At 42.6% G+C, this 13,330-nt stretch overlaps 2 protein-coding genes across 4 annotated transcripts in view; one reads left to right on the top strand and one right to left on the bottom strand.

The window, feature by feature from the left end:
• The window catches only part of LOC307267128 (leucine zipper putative tumor suppressor 2 homolog), a 31,597-nt gene extending 28,982 nt beyond the window's left edge, over window positions 1–2,615 (top strand). For all 3 annotated transcript variants that reach the window (XM_080049363.1, XM_080049361.1, XM_080049362.1), the window contains one exon: window positions 123–2,615. In XM_080049363.1, coding sequence (XP_079905489.1) covers window positions 123–833 — 711 coding nt within the window. In that variant the 3' untranslated portion in view covers window positions 834–2,615. The remainder of the gene's footprint in view (window positions 1–122) is intronic.
• An 816-nt stretch (window positions 2,616–3,431) lies between these two features.
• LOC307266478 (PDZ domain-containing protein 7-like) lies at window positions 3,432–13,053 on the bottom strand (the record flags this gene model as incomplete). The annotated part of the gene is made up of 16 exons (XM_080048513.1): window positions 3,432–3,575; window positions 4,286–4,386; window positions 4,533–5,135; window positions 5,367–5,438; window positions 5,674–5,765; window positions 6,468–6,559; window positions 6,910–7,013; window positions 7,140–7,271; window positions 8,772–8,998; window positions 9,503–9,686; window positions 10,020–10,080; window positions 11,086–11,233; window positions 11,347–11,523; window positions 11,921–12,095; window positions 12,350–12,487; window positions 12,891–13,053. The coding sequence occupies 16 exons, from the start codon at window positions 13,051–13,053 to the stop codon at window positions 3,432–3,434; spliced, it is 2,613 nt and encodes an 870-aa protein (XP_079904639.1).
• Window positions 13,054–13,330: the final 277 nt, after the last annotated feature.

Raw genomic sequence — 13,330 nt, 5'->3', positions numbered from 1 at the left:
AAAGTAATATTTATTTGAATAGAATAATACAGACCCCAGGAAGAGTAGCTATGTCTAAAGGCAGAAGCCCATTGGGATCTTAATAACTAACCTAAACCCAAATGTTCTATGTCTCCCCTCAGGTGTGTCAGAAGTCAGGTGAAATCTCTTTACTAAAGCAGCAGCTGAAGGAGATCCAGGGCGAGTTATCTCAGCGTGTTGGTGAGATCGTCTCCCTACGAGGTCAGCTCCGGGAGAGTCGCGGCGAGCTAACCAACACACAGGTCCTTCTCCAGGAAGCTAACGGCACAACCCGCACACGCACACTGGAACTAGAGGTCTGCGAGAACGAGTTGCAGCGACGCAAGAGCGAAGCAGAGCTGCTCAGAGAGAAGGTGGGACGCCTCGAAGGAGAATTGACTCATTTTAGAGACGCCCTGGCCAATCAGGGCTCGGGAAACAGACAGGGTCACGTGTTCCAGGAAGTAGAGGAACACATGTTACGGTATGAGAGTGACGAGTCGAAAGCAACAAGGCAAAACAGCACTGACGCTAGTATGCAGAATATGCAAGTTCAAATGGACAGGATGAGGGCAGAACTGGCCTACGAAAGACAACGGGCAGAGCAAAAGACGGGGAGCTTCGAGGAGGAGAAGAGGGTATGGCAAGAGGAGAAGGACAAAGTTATCCGCTACCAGAAGCAGCTGCAGCAGAACTACGTGCAGATGTACAGGAGGAACAGAGAGCTGGAGACGCTGCTGCAGGAGCTCAGTCAGGAGCTGGAGAGCAGAGAGGAGGACGAGGGCAGCGGCAACGAAATCAACTTTGATGATGTCGCCGCAACAGAGATATGACACTAGGGGTGTATGTCTCTAAGTCTTTTTGGTTTGCACTACTGTCAGCTTAATGTTTTATACACTTACAGTACATGTCACAGATCTGAGCTGTGCTGTGATGGGGAGATTGAAAATTGGTTCTACAAATGTAAAAAAACAACATATGCAGTGTAAAATCGGCCACACTTTAAAGGGATAGTTCAGTATTTTTGAAGTGGGGTTGTATGAGGTACTTATGCATAGTTAGTGTGTTACCCTATGGAGATGGTGATCAGTGCAGTCACTGTTAGTATTTTAGGGGAGACGTTGCCATAGCAGAAGTCAGCAATGTACAATTGTAGAGGGGGGCCAGCAAAACAACTTTTTTTTATTAATGCATAACTAAATCAGTCGGCTAATCAGCTGTTGTGTCAGAGCTACCACAACATATTCAAGAGATACATAAGGTAACACACTAACTATGCATAAGTGCCTCATAGAACCCTCACTTCAAAAACACTGAACTATCTCTGTAATCCTGCCTCATTGGTCTATTCTCCAAGGAGTCCCACTTAGAAGCCAATGACCTTTTTATTAGTCGTTAGTAGGCCACCTCAGTCCTCTGCCCCCCCCCACAGTAATGTCTGTGTAGGTGTTGCACTGACTCACTAAGACGTCACATGGCCAAGTTTTAAGGAGAATCTGTTGAGTATAACCTTTCACGTCCCTCCTTCCCTGCTGTGTTTATCACTTCACTCCCACTCCGTGTCTGCACTCAGCTCCCATTAGGACAGTGATTATAGACGGAGCCCACGCTGTTGTCATATGACGGTAACCGTGGGACGCCACACATTCTGAATGACACCATTAGAGTGAGTGAATCAGAGATGATAATGATGGAGAAACTGCATCATGACCAACATGATTTCAAAATAATTCCGTGAAACAGGAGGAGCAAAATGATTTTGTTGGGACAAAAAACACGCAAAAATCTAATTTAGAACTAGCTATGGCACAAATTATTATTATTTTTTTGTAACTAAGAAGACAAAATCTGAGGTTTCTACACTCTAATATTGAGTCCAATTTAAGGGGAAAGAAAGTCTAAGCCAACTGAAATTGTTCTCATATCCTGGACATGAAATGGTGGAAATACTGTATTATCACAAACATCTGTACAGTCTAATCTAATAAAACAACTTGATAAATACCACCTTAACACCTCACATCCAGTGCATATGTCAGCTTTGCTCTTACACACAAATAGTCTGAACCACCTTTTAAAACTAGCAGATTGAATTATTTTCCCTGGATATAAATTGCAATATTGATTTTACTGGTTTATCATGATAATATTGTAAATGTTCGGGGTTATCATTAGGCCTCTTTCAATGCAGACATTCTGCCTTGAAATTTGCCTTGCCACTGTCATAACAGGAAAAGCACATTTGTATTTAATTACCACCAAACTTTTTAAAGTACACAATCCGTTTTTGTGTTTCGTGAGAGGAAGACATTTTTCTTTTGTTCCTACTGATTGAAGGATCGCCATTCCCTTGTGAATAACCCCAACAAATCAGACCGTTTTCTTCCAGAGATGTCTGTCAATCTCCCAAATAAATATCAGCATAGCCACTGTGAATAGACCAAAGCATTGTTGTCGCACATTCATTTTGCTCCTACGGATGAAATTCCCGTGTATATATACTGTATATTAATGTGTGTGTGGATGTGTGTTCTGGTTCCTCAGTATAATTTTATAATCCACAATATTTGTATGAAGACATTAAATGTATATTTTCATGCTGTACATTTATTGAACAAACCTTTGTTTTCAATTAAAAAAAGACAATTTAAATAGCTGTGTCTGTATTTTAATATAAAGTCTAACAGTAGATGCATTTTTTCCTTCAATTGTATAAATGCAACACATGATATAAAACTAAAGAAACAAAAGGGTGTAATAATTTGTCAGTATTGACGTGGAAAAACTATTTGTATCTGGGCTTTAGTTCTCTCAAATGACAACCTTGGTCATTTATTCAACAGCTCATATCTTGTTTTAGGGACATTTAGTTTGTTTTTAAGTTTGAGCGTTGACACATGTCTGGATGGCTCGTCTCTGCCCCCTGCAGGCCGAAATGCAAATGTCACACCAATATAACAACATTGGAGTCAAGACTTTTATATGTTTAGTCTTTTAAAAAGGCACTCAGGTTACAATTGGTCATCTTAAAAAGAATATAATACATGTCACATGGATGAGAAGTTCATGTCTTTGCTTGTGAATTCTCAAAAGATTGACGTGTGACGACATAAAAAGTGAAAAGAAAAATCCTGTTGTTGATGGGTGTTGGCTCCTGGGTTGTGATGAAGTGAAATATTAAGGCGTCAGGAGGAGGAGCACCATTGTTTCATGATCTCAGGCTTTGTGGACATTTGACCCACTGTAAATGTCTTTTGCTGCATTAGTGTTTTGCAGCTTAGTGTCTGTGTCCCCATAATGTCCTAAGTAACTTTAACAAACTTTAACATGAATGGCAAAATTACATACCTGACTTCAGAGAACATTCTGGAGTTCAAGCTCCCTTGTCTGTGTCACTTTGTCAATTTTTCTAAATGTCTTAAGTCTCCCTTTCAAAGGTTTTTTGGGACTTTGACCACAAACAGCATGGGGTCTTTGGCCTTGTTGCTGAAGGCTTTTCTGATGATGTCCACAGCGTGCAGATGGGTGACTCCGTGTAGGGAGAGACCGTCCACAGACAACAACTCAAACCCAGCCTGAGGAAAGTCAGACAGAGTGTTAGAATTTTATTTTTTTTAACATTTACGTAAGTACAACATTCACATACTCTCGCTGTTTGTGTCGAAAGAGTATCTGCAGGTCTGCAGCATAAAATAAAGTTATTAGAAGGTATTTAAAAGTCTTGAACGAGATACAATTATAAATTAAACTGTAAGGGCACGGAATATTTCGGCTCTGTGAGAATAGTGACTGATTCACTCACTACAATCAGGTGTGTGTGGCACTGATTGGCTAATTGAGCCCAGGTGTGAAGAGGTTATACATGACCCAGTGCTCTGTGCTGCTCATTGTCTCACCTTCAGAGGTAGTGAGAGGTTCCTCTAGTGATTTCTCTAGTGTCAGTGTATCTACTACCTAGTCTGTACTTTGTGTATGCTTTCAGCTGCTTGGCAGTGGTGGTTTAGTTTGTTGTGGTTTAGTGTGTTATATTAAAGGTAGCCTGTGTGGCCCTTTAAATGTGTATTAGCGATTTAGTGGTTATCCTCCAGGGATAACTTTCAGACACCCCTGGGTCCCCACCTATGTCCCAAACCCCCCCCCCTCCAGATATACTGATGCCTGAAACGTCACAAATACACCAGTGGGAGTCATTACATAAACATACTACTTTCATTTGTGTGAACTTTACACAAATTATAATGGAAATAGCTGTGTTTTTAAAGTTATTTTAATGAATGAAAGTCACCTTGAGCACGTCACATGTTGATGCAGCTCCTCCAGGAAAGATCTTCTCGATCTTCACCACCGGCTGAACCTTGGACTCCATCCCTCCAGATATACTGATGCCTGAAACGTCACAAATACACCAGTGGGAATTTAATCTTTAGACTGATTTGAACATTTCTAAAATTTGTGTGAACTAATCCTTTAAACTATGACAAATCACATCTGTATATAACATGATACTGTGCTTTTCAGACATTAACATTTACCCAGTGACTGTTTGGTCTTGGAGATGGTGACAGTTTTCAGCTCATACTCCTGTTTAGGCTCAGATCCATTGAGTCCGTTCTCATTAGAATCCTGATGTCCATTAACGACCCCTTCACTCCCGACCTTTCTCTCCGGACTGGAACTGAACACTTTAGACAGCGATGGCCGCCGCCTGCGAGCCGCACTCTGCAGCGTGAACACACTCTCTTTACTCCTGTCTCCACTCTTCTCCTTCTTGCCTTTTGACTGTCCGTTCCTTAACGCAGACCTTCCTCTGTCTGCTGTCGAATGCAGTGAAACCTCGTCGAAATGAACCGAGCGTATGGTGCCTATGTCGGTCCTTAAAGGGGGCCGGGAGTCCTCGCTACGGGCTAGCAGCCAGTTTGGAAGCATAGCGCTGGATGAAGGGGGTTTAAGGTCTCTTGGGTCTGTGTTGTATCCGTCTATGGGGATGTCTAGCAGGGGGGTGAAGGAGCGGGAGGTGTGGGGCCGATCCCTGGAGCCCCGAGGCCCAGACACACTGAGCCTCTCCAGCTCCTCCAGCAGGTGGCTCTCCTTCTCCACCTCCTCAGCGCTGTGCAGCTCAAAGCCTCCACGCAAATCTGTGGAAGAAAAAAAGTGGAAGGCAGGGAGTCCCAGTTAAAGCCATAATAGTTTAAGCTTTTTAAATGGTTTTCATTTCATGTCTCCATCGATCCAGTTTTTCAGAAATCCCTCAGGTTTTAGGAGGATGTTTTAATGTGGAGGTTTTTTAGGCCCGCTTAGGTCTTAATGAGTTAAGATAAATGCATAATGGTAAAATTTTATAAAACATTTGGATAATTGGGACTGACCTGGGATGGGCGTGATAAGGCGTCGTTTGGGGGCTCGACCAGACGCAGGAGAGCGGAGAGGAAGGGACTGGACTACAACACAGAGAGGAGAGAAAATAGCATTACTAGGACTGTTTTATTCATCAAACTGATTCTGATGCTCGGCAGGTATGGTTTTGGTTTTAATTTTCTAAACAATTTAAAATTTACAGAATGACAAAGATAACAAAGTGCAGGGAGTGACAAAATCTCAGTGGGCTTATTTGAAGCCTCCACCTAAATCATTTTAAAATGTCATAAGGCTTTGGTTGTGAACTTTCATACGTACTTGAGCGATACTTGAGGATATCGTAGGCCTCCACCTCGATGGGCGTCACTGTGCTGTTGAACGCAGCCAGGTCTAAAGGAGGAAGAAGCATCCTGAAAAAAAAAAAAAAAGCGCTGAGTCAAGTTTGATGCTGTGTTATACATTACAAAACATTTTTAATTAACCGCCAACGTCTCATTGTGGAAAAAGATTATCCTGAAAAGTACTTAATCCCCTGCTGGCAGTATTTGTAATACAACGTTTTCTGTGGATAGATTTACACATGGGCTTCTTAAAGGCCTACTTCACCGGTTTGAATATGAAGGTGTATTGAATTCTGAGATCCTATGTAGTATAAATGTGCAAAAAAAATTAAAATCGGTTCATCCATAGGGTTAAAAAAAACACTCTTTCTGCCTTTTCTCAGGCTAGGATGAACCGATTTCAATTTTTTTCGCACATTTATACTACATAGGATCTCAGAATTCAATACACCTTCATATTCAAACCAGTGAAGTAGGCCTTTAAGTGATTATTGTCAACATTTATTATATACAGGCCCCCTCTGAAAAGCTTTTGGTAGCTTATTTAGGGTTCCCATTTCACCAATTCTACATTAAATTCTACATCAAGTTTAGCACAAAATTGTAACTCACTTGTTACTTACTAATTGTTACTACTTGATATGATGAGGTGTGAGTAAAACTACAGCACTTAAACTATATTATTCACTGAATCAGTGGTTGTAAAAACAGAATGCTTTGCAGTAAATACTTAGTGATAATTCCCTGTTTCCTTCTCCTCTCTGTCCTTACCGGACTTCTCTCAGCAGCAGCAGCTTCTCCGGTCTGTCCAGCACAGCCAGCAGGTGGCGTATCAAGTTCTCCACCGACCGCTCTGCCACATACTGTCAGGAGTAACAGAGAGGATGTTGATAAAAGATAAAGAAAGTGATATTAATTACACTATAGATTTAAATCAATAAAGAAGCTATTCATTATTCATGAAGGGTTGAGATTAAGTAACATATGCTTCTTCTCACTGCTTTTTGAACATCTACTGTCAACCAAGTATTGGACTGTTTTTTTTTCTTAATGCTATTCATTGTTTGTAAATATATAGTTTTATTTCTTTACTGTTTTAGAATAAATACATTTCCAATTCCAACATATTGACCTGGACAAATGAATGACATGCAGCAAAAACATCTAAACATCACAATGTCTGTCTGTGGATCTAAACAAAGCTCCGTCTCACCCTTCTACACGTCTTCATCACAGCAGCCACCTCCTCCTCCGTCAGCAGCCTGCGGGCCATGTCCTCCACCACACCGAGCATCTCTGAGTTTGGCATCGAACCGACTGCAGACATCACAGGGGACAATCAGTGGTGGGTTGTAAGATGTATGTCTACCTCTTCGTTACTGAAAACTTTTCAACCTGGCTGGGAATTTGTAATGAATTTCAGAGATTCCATAATACAGCTACCTTTGCCAGCCTTGTCTGCAGACTTGGAGCGCCTCTTGAACAGCAAGTTGACGAAAGTCTTTGAGCGCTGCAGGGGGCTCTTCTCCTTAGATTCCTTCCCCTTCTGCTTCTTATCCTTCTTCTGCTTGATCTCTACGATTAGATATCAACAATACATAGAATAGATATAACAGAATAGACAATATATAATTTAAATTATTTCATGTTTGGATTAACTTGCTTTAAAGCAGGGGTCCCCAAACTACGGCCCGCGGGCCAAATGCGGCCCGCGGCCCGCTTTTTATTGGCCCGCGGCCGATTTTAAAAAGATAATGTAATTTTTTTTTTTTTTTTTTTTTTTTGCATTTCTTAGTTAACCCACTAGTGCAGGGGTGTCAAACACTGATTGATTGGCCCGTGGCACATTTTAAAAATATAATGTAATATGGCGCTTTTAAATAATTTAAATGCACTCATTATATTACAGACAAATATGTCCCATAAAAGAAAATGAGCAACAAGCCCAACCCAGAGGACCCTGCATAATATTTTATTTTAAATTAATATTATTATGGAAAATCTATGTGTCCTTCTCCAATAGCTTCTAATTCATCTGACACAGTGTCTCCATTTTTTTTTCATACAAAATTCTTCAGATTTAGCCTCTTAATTTCCCTCTCAAAGTGCACCAAATTCATGCATTTCGCTTTAAAAACTTTAAAAAATCTCCCGGGGGGGCATACCCCCGGAGCCCCATAGGAGGGTCGGGACCTCGGCTGGATACTATTTTCACCCTGCTGGACATTGGACGCAAAGGCAGAAAACACTGGGTGTATCATTGGCATATAAACAAGAGGGGGAATGTGTCTGTTTAATGTGCAAGGAAAGTGTTGCCGTGAAGAAGGATTACAATTTACGAAGACACTATGAAACTAAACATCAGAGCAGCTACATGTCCTGATAAATGTGTTATTTTAGCAAAGTGGCCCGGCTAGGGTTGCAAAATTCCGGGAATTTTCAAAGTTGGAAACTTTCCAAGGGAATTAACGGGAATTAACGGGAATTTTGGGAATTAACGGGAATAAACCAAAAATTTAACAAATTTAAGGTTTGACCTTAACAGTGATTTTAAATATAGTCGGGGGAAATGTATATTTAGCATATTCTTGACTAAATAAACCAGCTTTCATGCTTTCACACTTGAGAATATGTGCTTTTCCTCAATCACATGCACACAGCACACTGCTTACTGCAGGGGTATTGAGGCCACGCCCCCTACATGCACTGTGCATTCCTCCATCACATGCACAGATGATTTCTAGAACCCTGGAGCATTGAGGCTACATTAAGCCCAGAGCACAAGACTTTTGAAGACACACATTTGAACATTTGAACTACATTTAAGTTTGAATATGATAGTCCATTAAATTTCCCTCAATTTCAAGTCAATTCCCAAAAATCGAATATTCCCAAAATTCCTGAGCGAAAGTTCCCATGGAAAGTTTCCGGAAAGTTTCCGGTAATTTACCGGAAACTTTCCATCCCTTTGCAACCCTAGGCCCGGCCCTTCGTAGATTTTTCTGTATGTGGCCCTCAGTGAAAAAAGTTTGGGGACCCCTGCTTTAAAGGTTAGCTATGGTCTCCTCTCCTCACCTGCTACAGTGACCTGGCTCTGGGACCTGCTGATAGGTCTGCTGGGCCTGCTGAGAGCCATCAGTACGGCTGTCTTTGGAGACTCTCTGGTTCCTCCTCCGTCCCCGTCCCGGATCACTGTGTCCCTGAGGAAGGTGGTGCGTCCCAGGCTGCAGGTGGTGTCGGAGCCCGACCTCTGAGAGGGAACGTCCGTCTGCATGGCTGTCTCAGTCCGCTCAGAGCCAGACCTGGACAAGACAAAATACAATGATGTCTTTTAAGCCTTCTTTCCCCTGATTGGTACAGTTCAGTTTGTTACAGTACAGCATGTAATTATTTGCGTTTCCTCTATCAAAAGTTGGTAATGGTACCATCATATTTTTATCACCCTTTCGTTGGGATACCAAGCGGTCCAAAAAGTGTGGTGCAACAAACTGCTGTATGTTGATTGGTCGACACAAAGAGACAAACTGCCATCTGTAAACACCTTGGAAAGAGTGAAGGGTCTTATGTTTAGAGAAAAATTCTGGAAACTTTGTTTACGGTGTCACATTCTTCCACTTCATCGAATGTATTGGCGGGCTACACTGTGACCCAGTACTATAATGTCACAATAGTTACATCACCGTCCAGTATAATTCAAGTAATGATACTGTCGGCAGTGGACTATTTTAAGAGCTCAGAGCAACAACAAAAAAAGTTAATGAATTGCCCAAATTCTGTAAAACTCAAACTATGATGAACATGCTGACCCTGTCCTCTGGTCCTCAGTGGAGATGCAGACATCCACCATGTCTGAACCAAAGGGCATGCTGGGAGGGAACATGACCTGGGACAGGCCGCTCAGAGAGCTGACCGGGGTCCCAGACGACAGAGAGGAGGCAGAGGAGGTGGAGCCCGAACCCTGAGACGAAGAGTTCTGAGTCCCGTTGGACACTGAAGGAATAAACAGGAGATTTGTTTTACCACGAACAGAGAAAAGCACACATACAGTATTTAACCTGACTAAATGTTTACAGATTTCTAGAAACTCCAAAATCTGCTCAGATTTGCTGGACAAATTATGTCATTATATTTCAAAATATGTTCTTGTATCTTAACTGTGAACCTTAGATGTGTTGTTCTTACTTTTACTTTTATATTTTAATTTTATTTTTTTTTTTATTACTGCTGCTGCACTGATTGCTACAAACATAATTGTGTTGTGTCCATACAATGACAATAAAGTATCTTGAATCTTGAATGTGGGAAAAAAAAACAGATACGTACACTTATTAAGCCACCTGTACTCTGCTACCATCTCCTTATAAGCTGGGTATCGTCCTGCCTCCTGTGAAGATATGGACACAGATATGCAAATGAGATACAGTAGATACCACCATCGCTAGGCCTATATATTTAATAATGAGTAACCCTAGAAGCACACATGCCTCCCTCCTCAAAGACAAAAATTTCACTTCTTGACTCTGCGGTAACCTTTGATGGATGGTATGCTTTCTAACTTGCAGTGCGCGTTTCATTCCCCCCCCCCCTCCCCCGAGGCAAAAAAGCGAAGGGGAATCACCCGCAACAAAACTCGCACAAAACACGTCTGTAAGCTTTGATCAGCACCTGATCCCGGCTGCCTTGTGAATAATGCACACGTGCGAAGGCTATTTTTCACAGCGCGAAACCCAAGCTCCGACAAGTAAAGTGAGCAAGAATATTACGACTGTGTGCCAGCTGTCGGCCCCTGCCACACAAAACCACAAGAGCCGCCACATACACTATGTAGTGTGTGGTCTGTATTGTGTGTTCTTTTTCTTTCTTTCATGTGTGAGAGAGAGTTAAAGATGAAAGGTAGGCAACAGGTCAGAAAGTTAACACACACTAGGTCGTAGTCTGAAACAAGGCGGTAATGAAAGAGCCGACATGCCTTTCAATAACAAAGAGTCGATATGGAACGTGAGACGCCCTCTTCAACTGGACGGTAACTTGTTAACTGAATTCAACACCAAACATCCCCACAATCAACTGTGTTATCTTCACTCCTGCTAACAATGTTCTATAAGAGGAAGGCTTAAGTTAACAGCACACCTTTTCTTTGAGAAGTGAGCAATGGGCCAAAGGATTAAAGGCATTTGTCTGTCAATTTGGATCCCGTTTGTCACGTATGTCTTTGTAAGAACTGTCAGAAAGAGCATTTTGCCATGGAGAAATTTTTATATAAAATATACACAAAACCTCTTTCTGAACAAATGTGTATAGTCTTGTACTTTTTGTGCAATATATTCAAGAAAGTATAACTTTTTAAGGGCTACACATAGGATCAAAAGCCATTCATCCCTGCCCTTACCCTGATGGTCAGCATGATGTGTGTGTGGGTCTTCAGCACCTCTACTGCACTGCTGTGGCTGATGTCCTCAAAGCTCACTCCGTTGGCAGCCAGGATCTGGTCCCCCATCTTTATTCCGTTCTGCTCAGCCAGACCACCAGGGTCCAGTCTGAAGCAATTACAACAACAGGACAGGAGTGGGTATACATAAGATCGATTAACTCATAATTAAAATATTTTTTTGGTTTAAAATAGCCAGTGACCCATAGTAGAGGTACATACTTGGAGACATAGATGCCCAGACCAAACTCCTTGCCCCCGCGGATGTTGAAGCCGAGGCAGTAGTCGTCTGAGGTGGTGTAGAGGTGGATGATCCTCTGCAGGGCGCTTCCTGAGCTGGTCTCTGAAGGCGTCTTTCCGCTCTCCTCCACCACCATACGCCTGTGTATCAAGTCCACCCTGCAAAACGGTTTATAGTTAGTCTCATATTTTTGGTTCTAAACTGAGATAAAAATCGGTAAGGGCGCACTCATACTAGACAATCGTACCGTGCCTACGCGCGATTGACGGAAATAGTCTAGTCCGTTTGACTAGTGTGAGTGCTCCATACCACGCTTACGTGATGTCACACATGGGAAAATGTAGGGTTAGAAGTGAAACCATAAAACACTCTTTCCGGCTTTTCTCAGGCTACGATGAACCGATTTCTAAAATGTTTGCACATTTATAGTACATGGGATCTTAGAGTTCAATACACCTTCATATTCCCACCGGTAAAGTAGGGCTTTAAACACAAAACTGCAGAAAGCCAATCGGGCTTAAGTGTGAGTGCACCCTCAGAGAAGTTCTTTCTTACCAGGTGGTCTTCTCTTTGGAGTAGCGGATGCCGGGGACTTTGCCGACCCGTCTCACCACCATCCTCAGCCTGTTGTTTCCTGTCAACACCTTCACTGCACTGCTCATCGTGATGCTCTCCAGGCTGATACCATTCACCTCCACTATTTTATCACCTACCATCAGGCCCGCTTCCTCTGTTACACACACAGACACACACACACACACACACACAGACAGACAGACAGACAGACAGACAGACAGACAGACAGCCAGACAGACAGACAGACACAGACAGACGAACGGACAGACGGGGACACAGACAGACGGAAAAGTTTAAAAATGCAGACAAATACCGCACAAAAGAAACACAAGTGAACATCACTTACAACCATTATAAAACGTGTTATTTCCACCAAAATGATTTCCCTGTTTATGTACGTTGGTTTACCTGCTGTACTGTTGTCCTCCACCTTACTGACGAAGATGCTGAGGCCGTGTTCAGAGCCTCCTCGTACGCTGAAGCCCAGTCTGCCGTCCACACTCTTATCCACTGTGATCGTGTGGAGGTCCTCGCAGTCCTCTCCGCCTAAAAATATCACATATACACATATAAGATTCATCACCAATCTCAGAGGGAAATTCCTATATCATAATTAGAAATTATTGTAAAAGTGGTGTTAGTCAAGCTTTATCTGACTACTCTAACTTCTTTGACACTTTATAATATACAGCAGTTTACCATGCGCTTATTGAAACGGCTTAACAAAGCAGCCAGTGTGTTTCTATGCCCTGGATTTCACTTCTCAGGCAACATAGAGAGGGTGTGTATGTTATTGCTGTAGGTTATTTTGAGGTGCATGAGGTCTGAGAGGAAAACTGTAGTTACTATATCTCTAAAACTATTATTTGTTTCAGAGCCCTATGAACTCGTACTGAAACCAGTGTTGTGTCTTCTGCACACTGTAATATGCACACAGCCTGCTCCTTACCATCCACAGGAGAGTTGATGAGGATGACCCGGCCCATGGGTGAGGAGGATCGGATTCCCCGCCGACGCTGCTCCTTCTTGCGGAGGAGGTTGCGTGTAGCGGTGTGTGACCCGTGGGTCCCGGGGGGCTTGTCCCTGCGGGACGGGTCTGACGAGTGAGCCATGGAGGCTGGAGGCAGGGTCCCCTTTCACACCCCGTTCTCAGCTCCGGATGGAGGGGTCTAAGGAAGGGCCGGGGATATTGTCTGTATAAATGAGGTATTTTTTAAGTAGCTGCTGGTGGAATAACCACAGTAAGATAAGCCAACTCACCCATACAGGTGGCTTTGTGACATGATAGCTGACTCTTTGGCTGCCTGGAGTCACACTTTGGTCCATTCCTGCCCATGGTGCATCTCTCTCACCCGCTGGAGTCTCACAATAAAATATACACATTAAGAA

This window comes from Ammodytes marinus (assembly GCF_949987685.1).
Source record: "Ammodytes marinus genome assembly, chromosome: 20".
Taxonomy (NCBI): domain Eukaryota; kingdom Metazoa; phylum Chordata; class Actinopteri; order Uranoscopiformes; family Ammodytidae; genus Ammodytes; species Ammodytes marinus.
The sequence above is the reverse complement of the archived record's forward strand: the minus strand, read 5'-3'. Positions and strand labels throughout refer to the sequence as shown.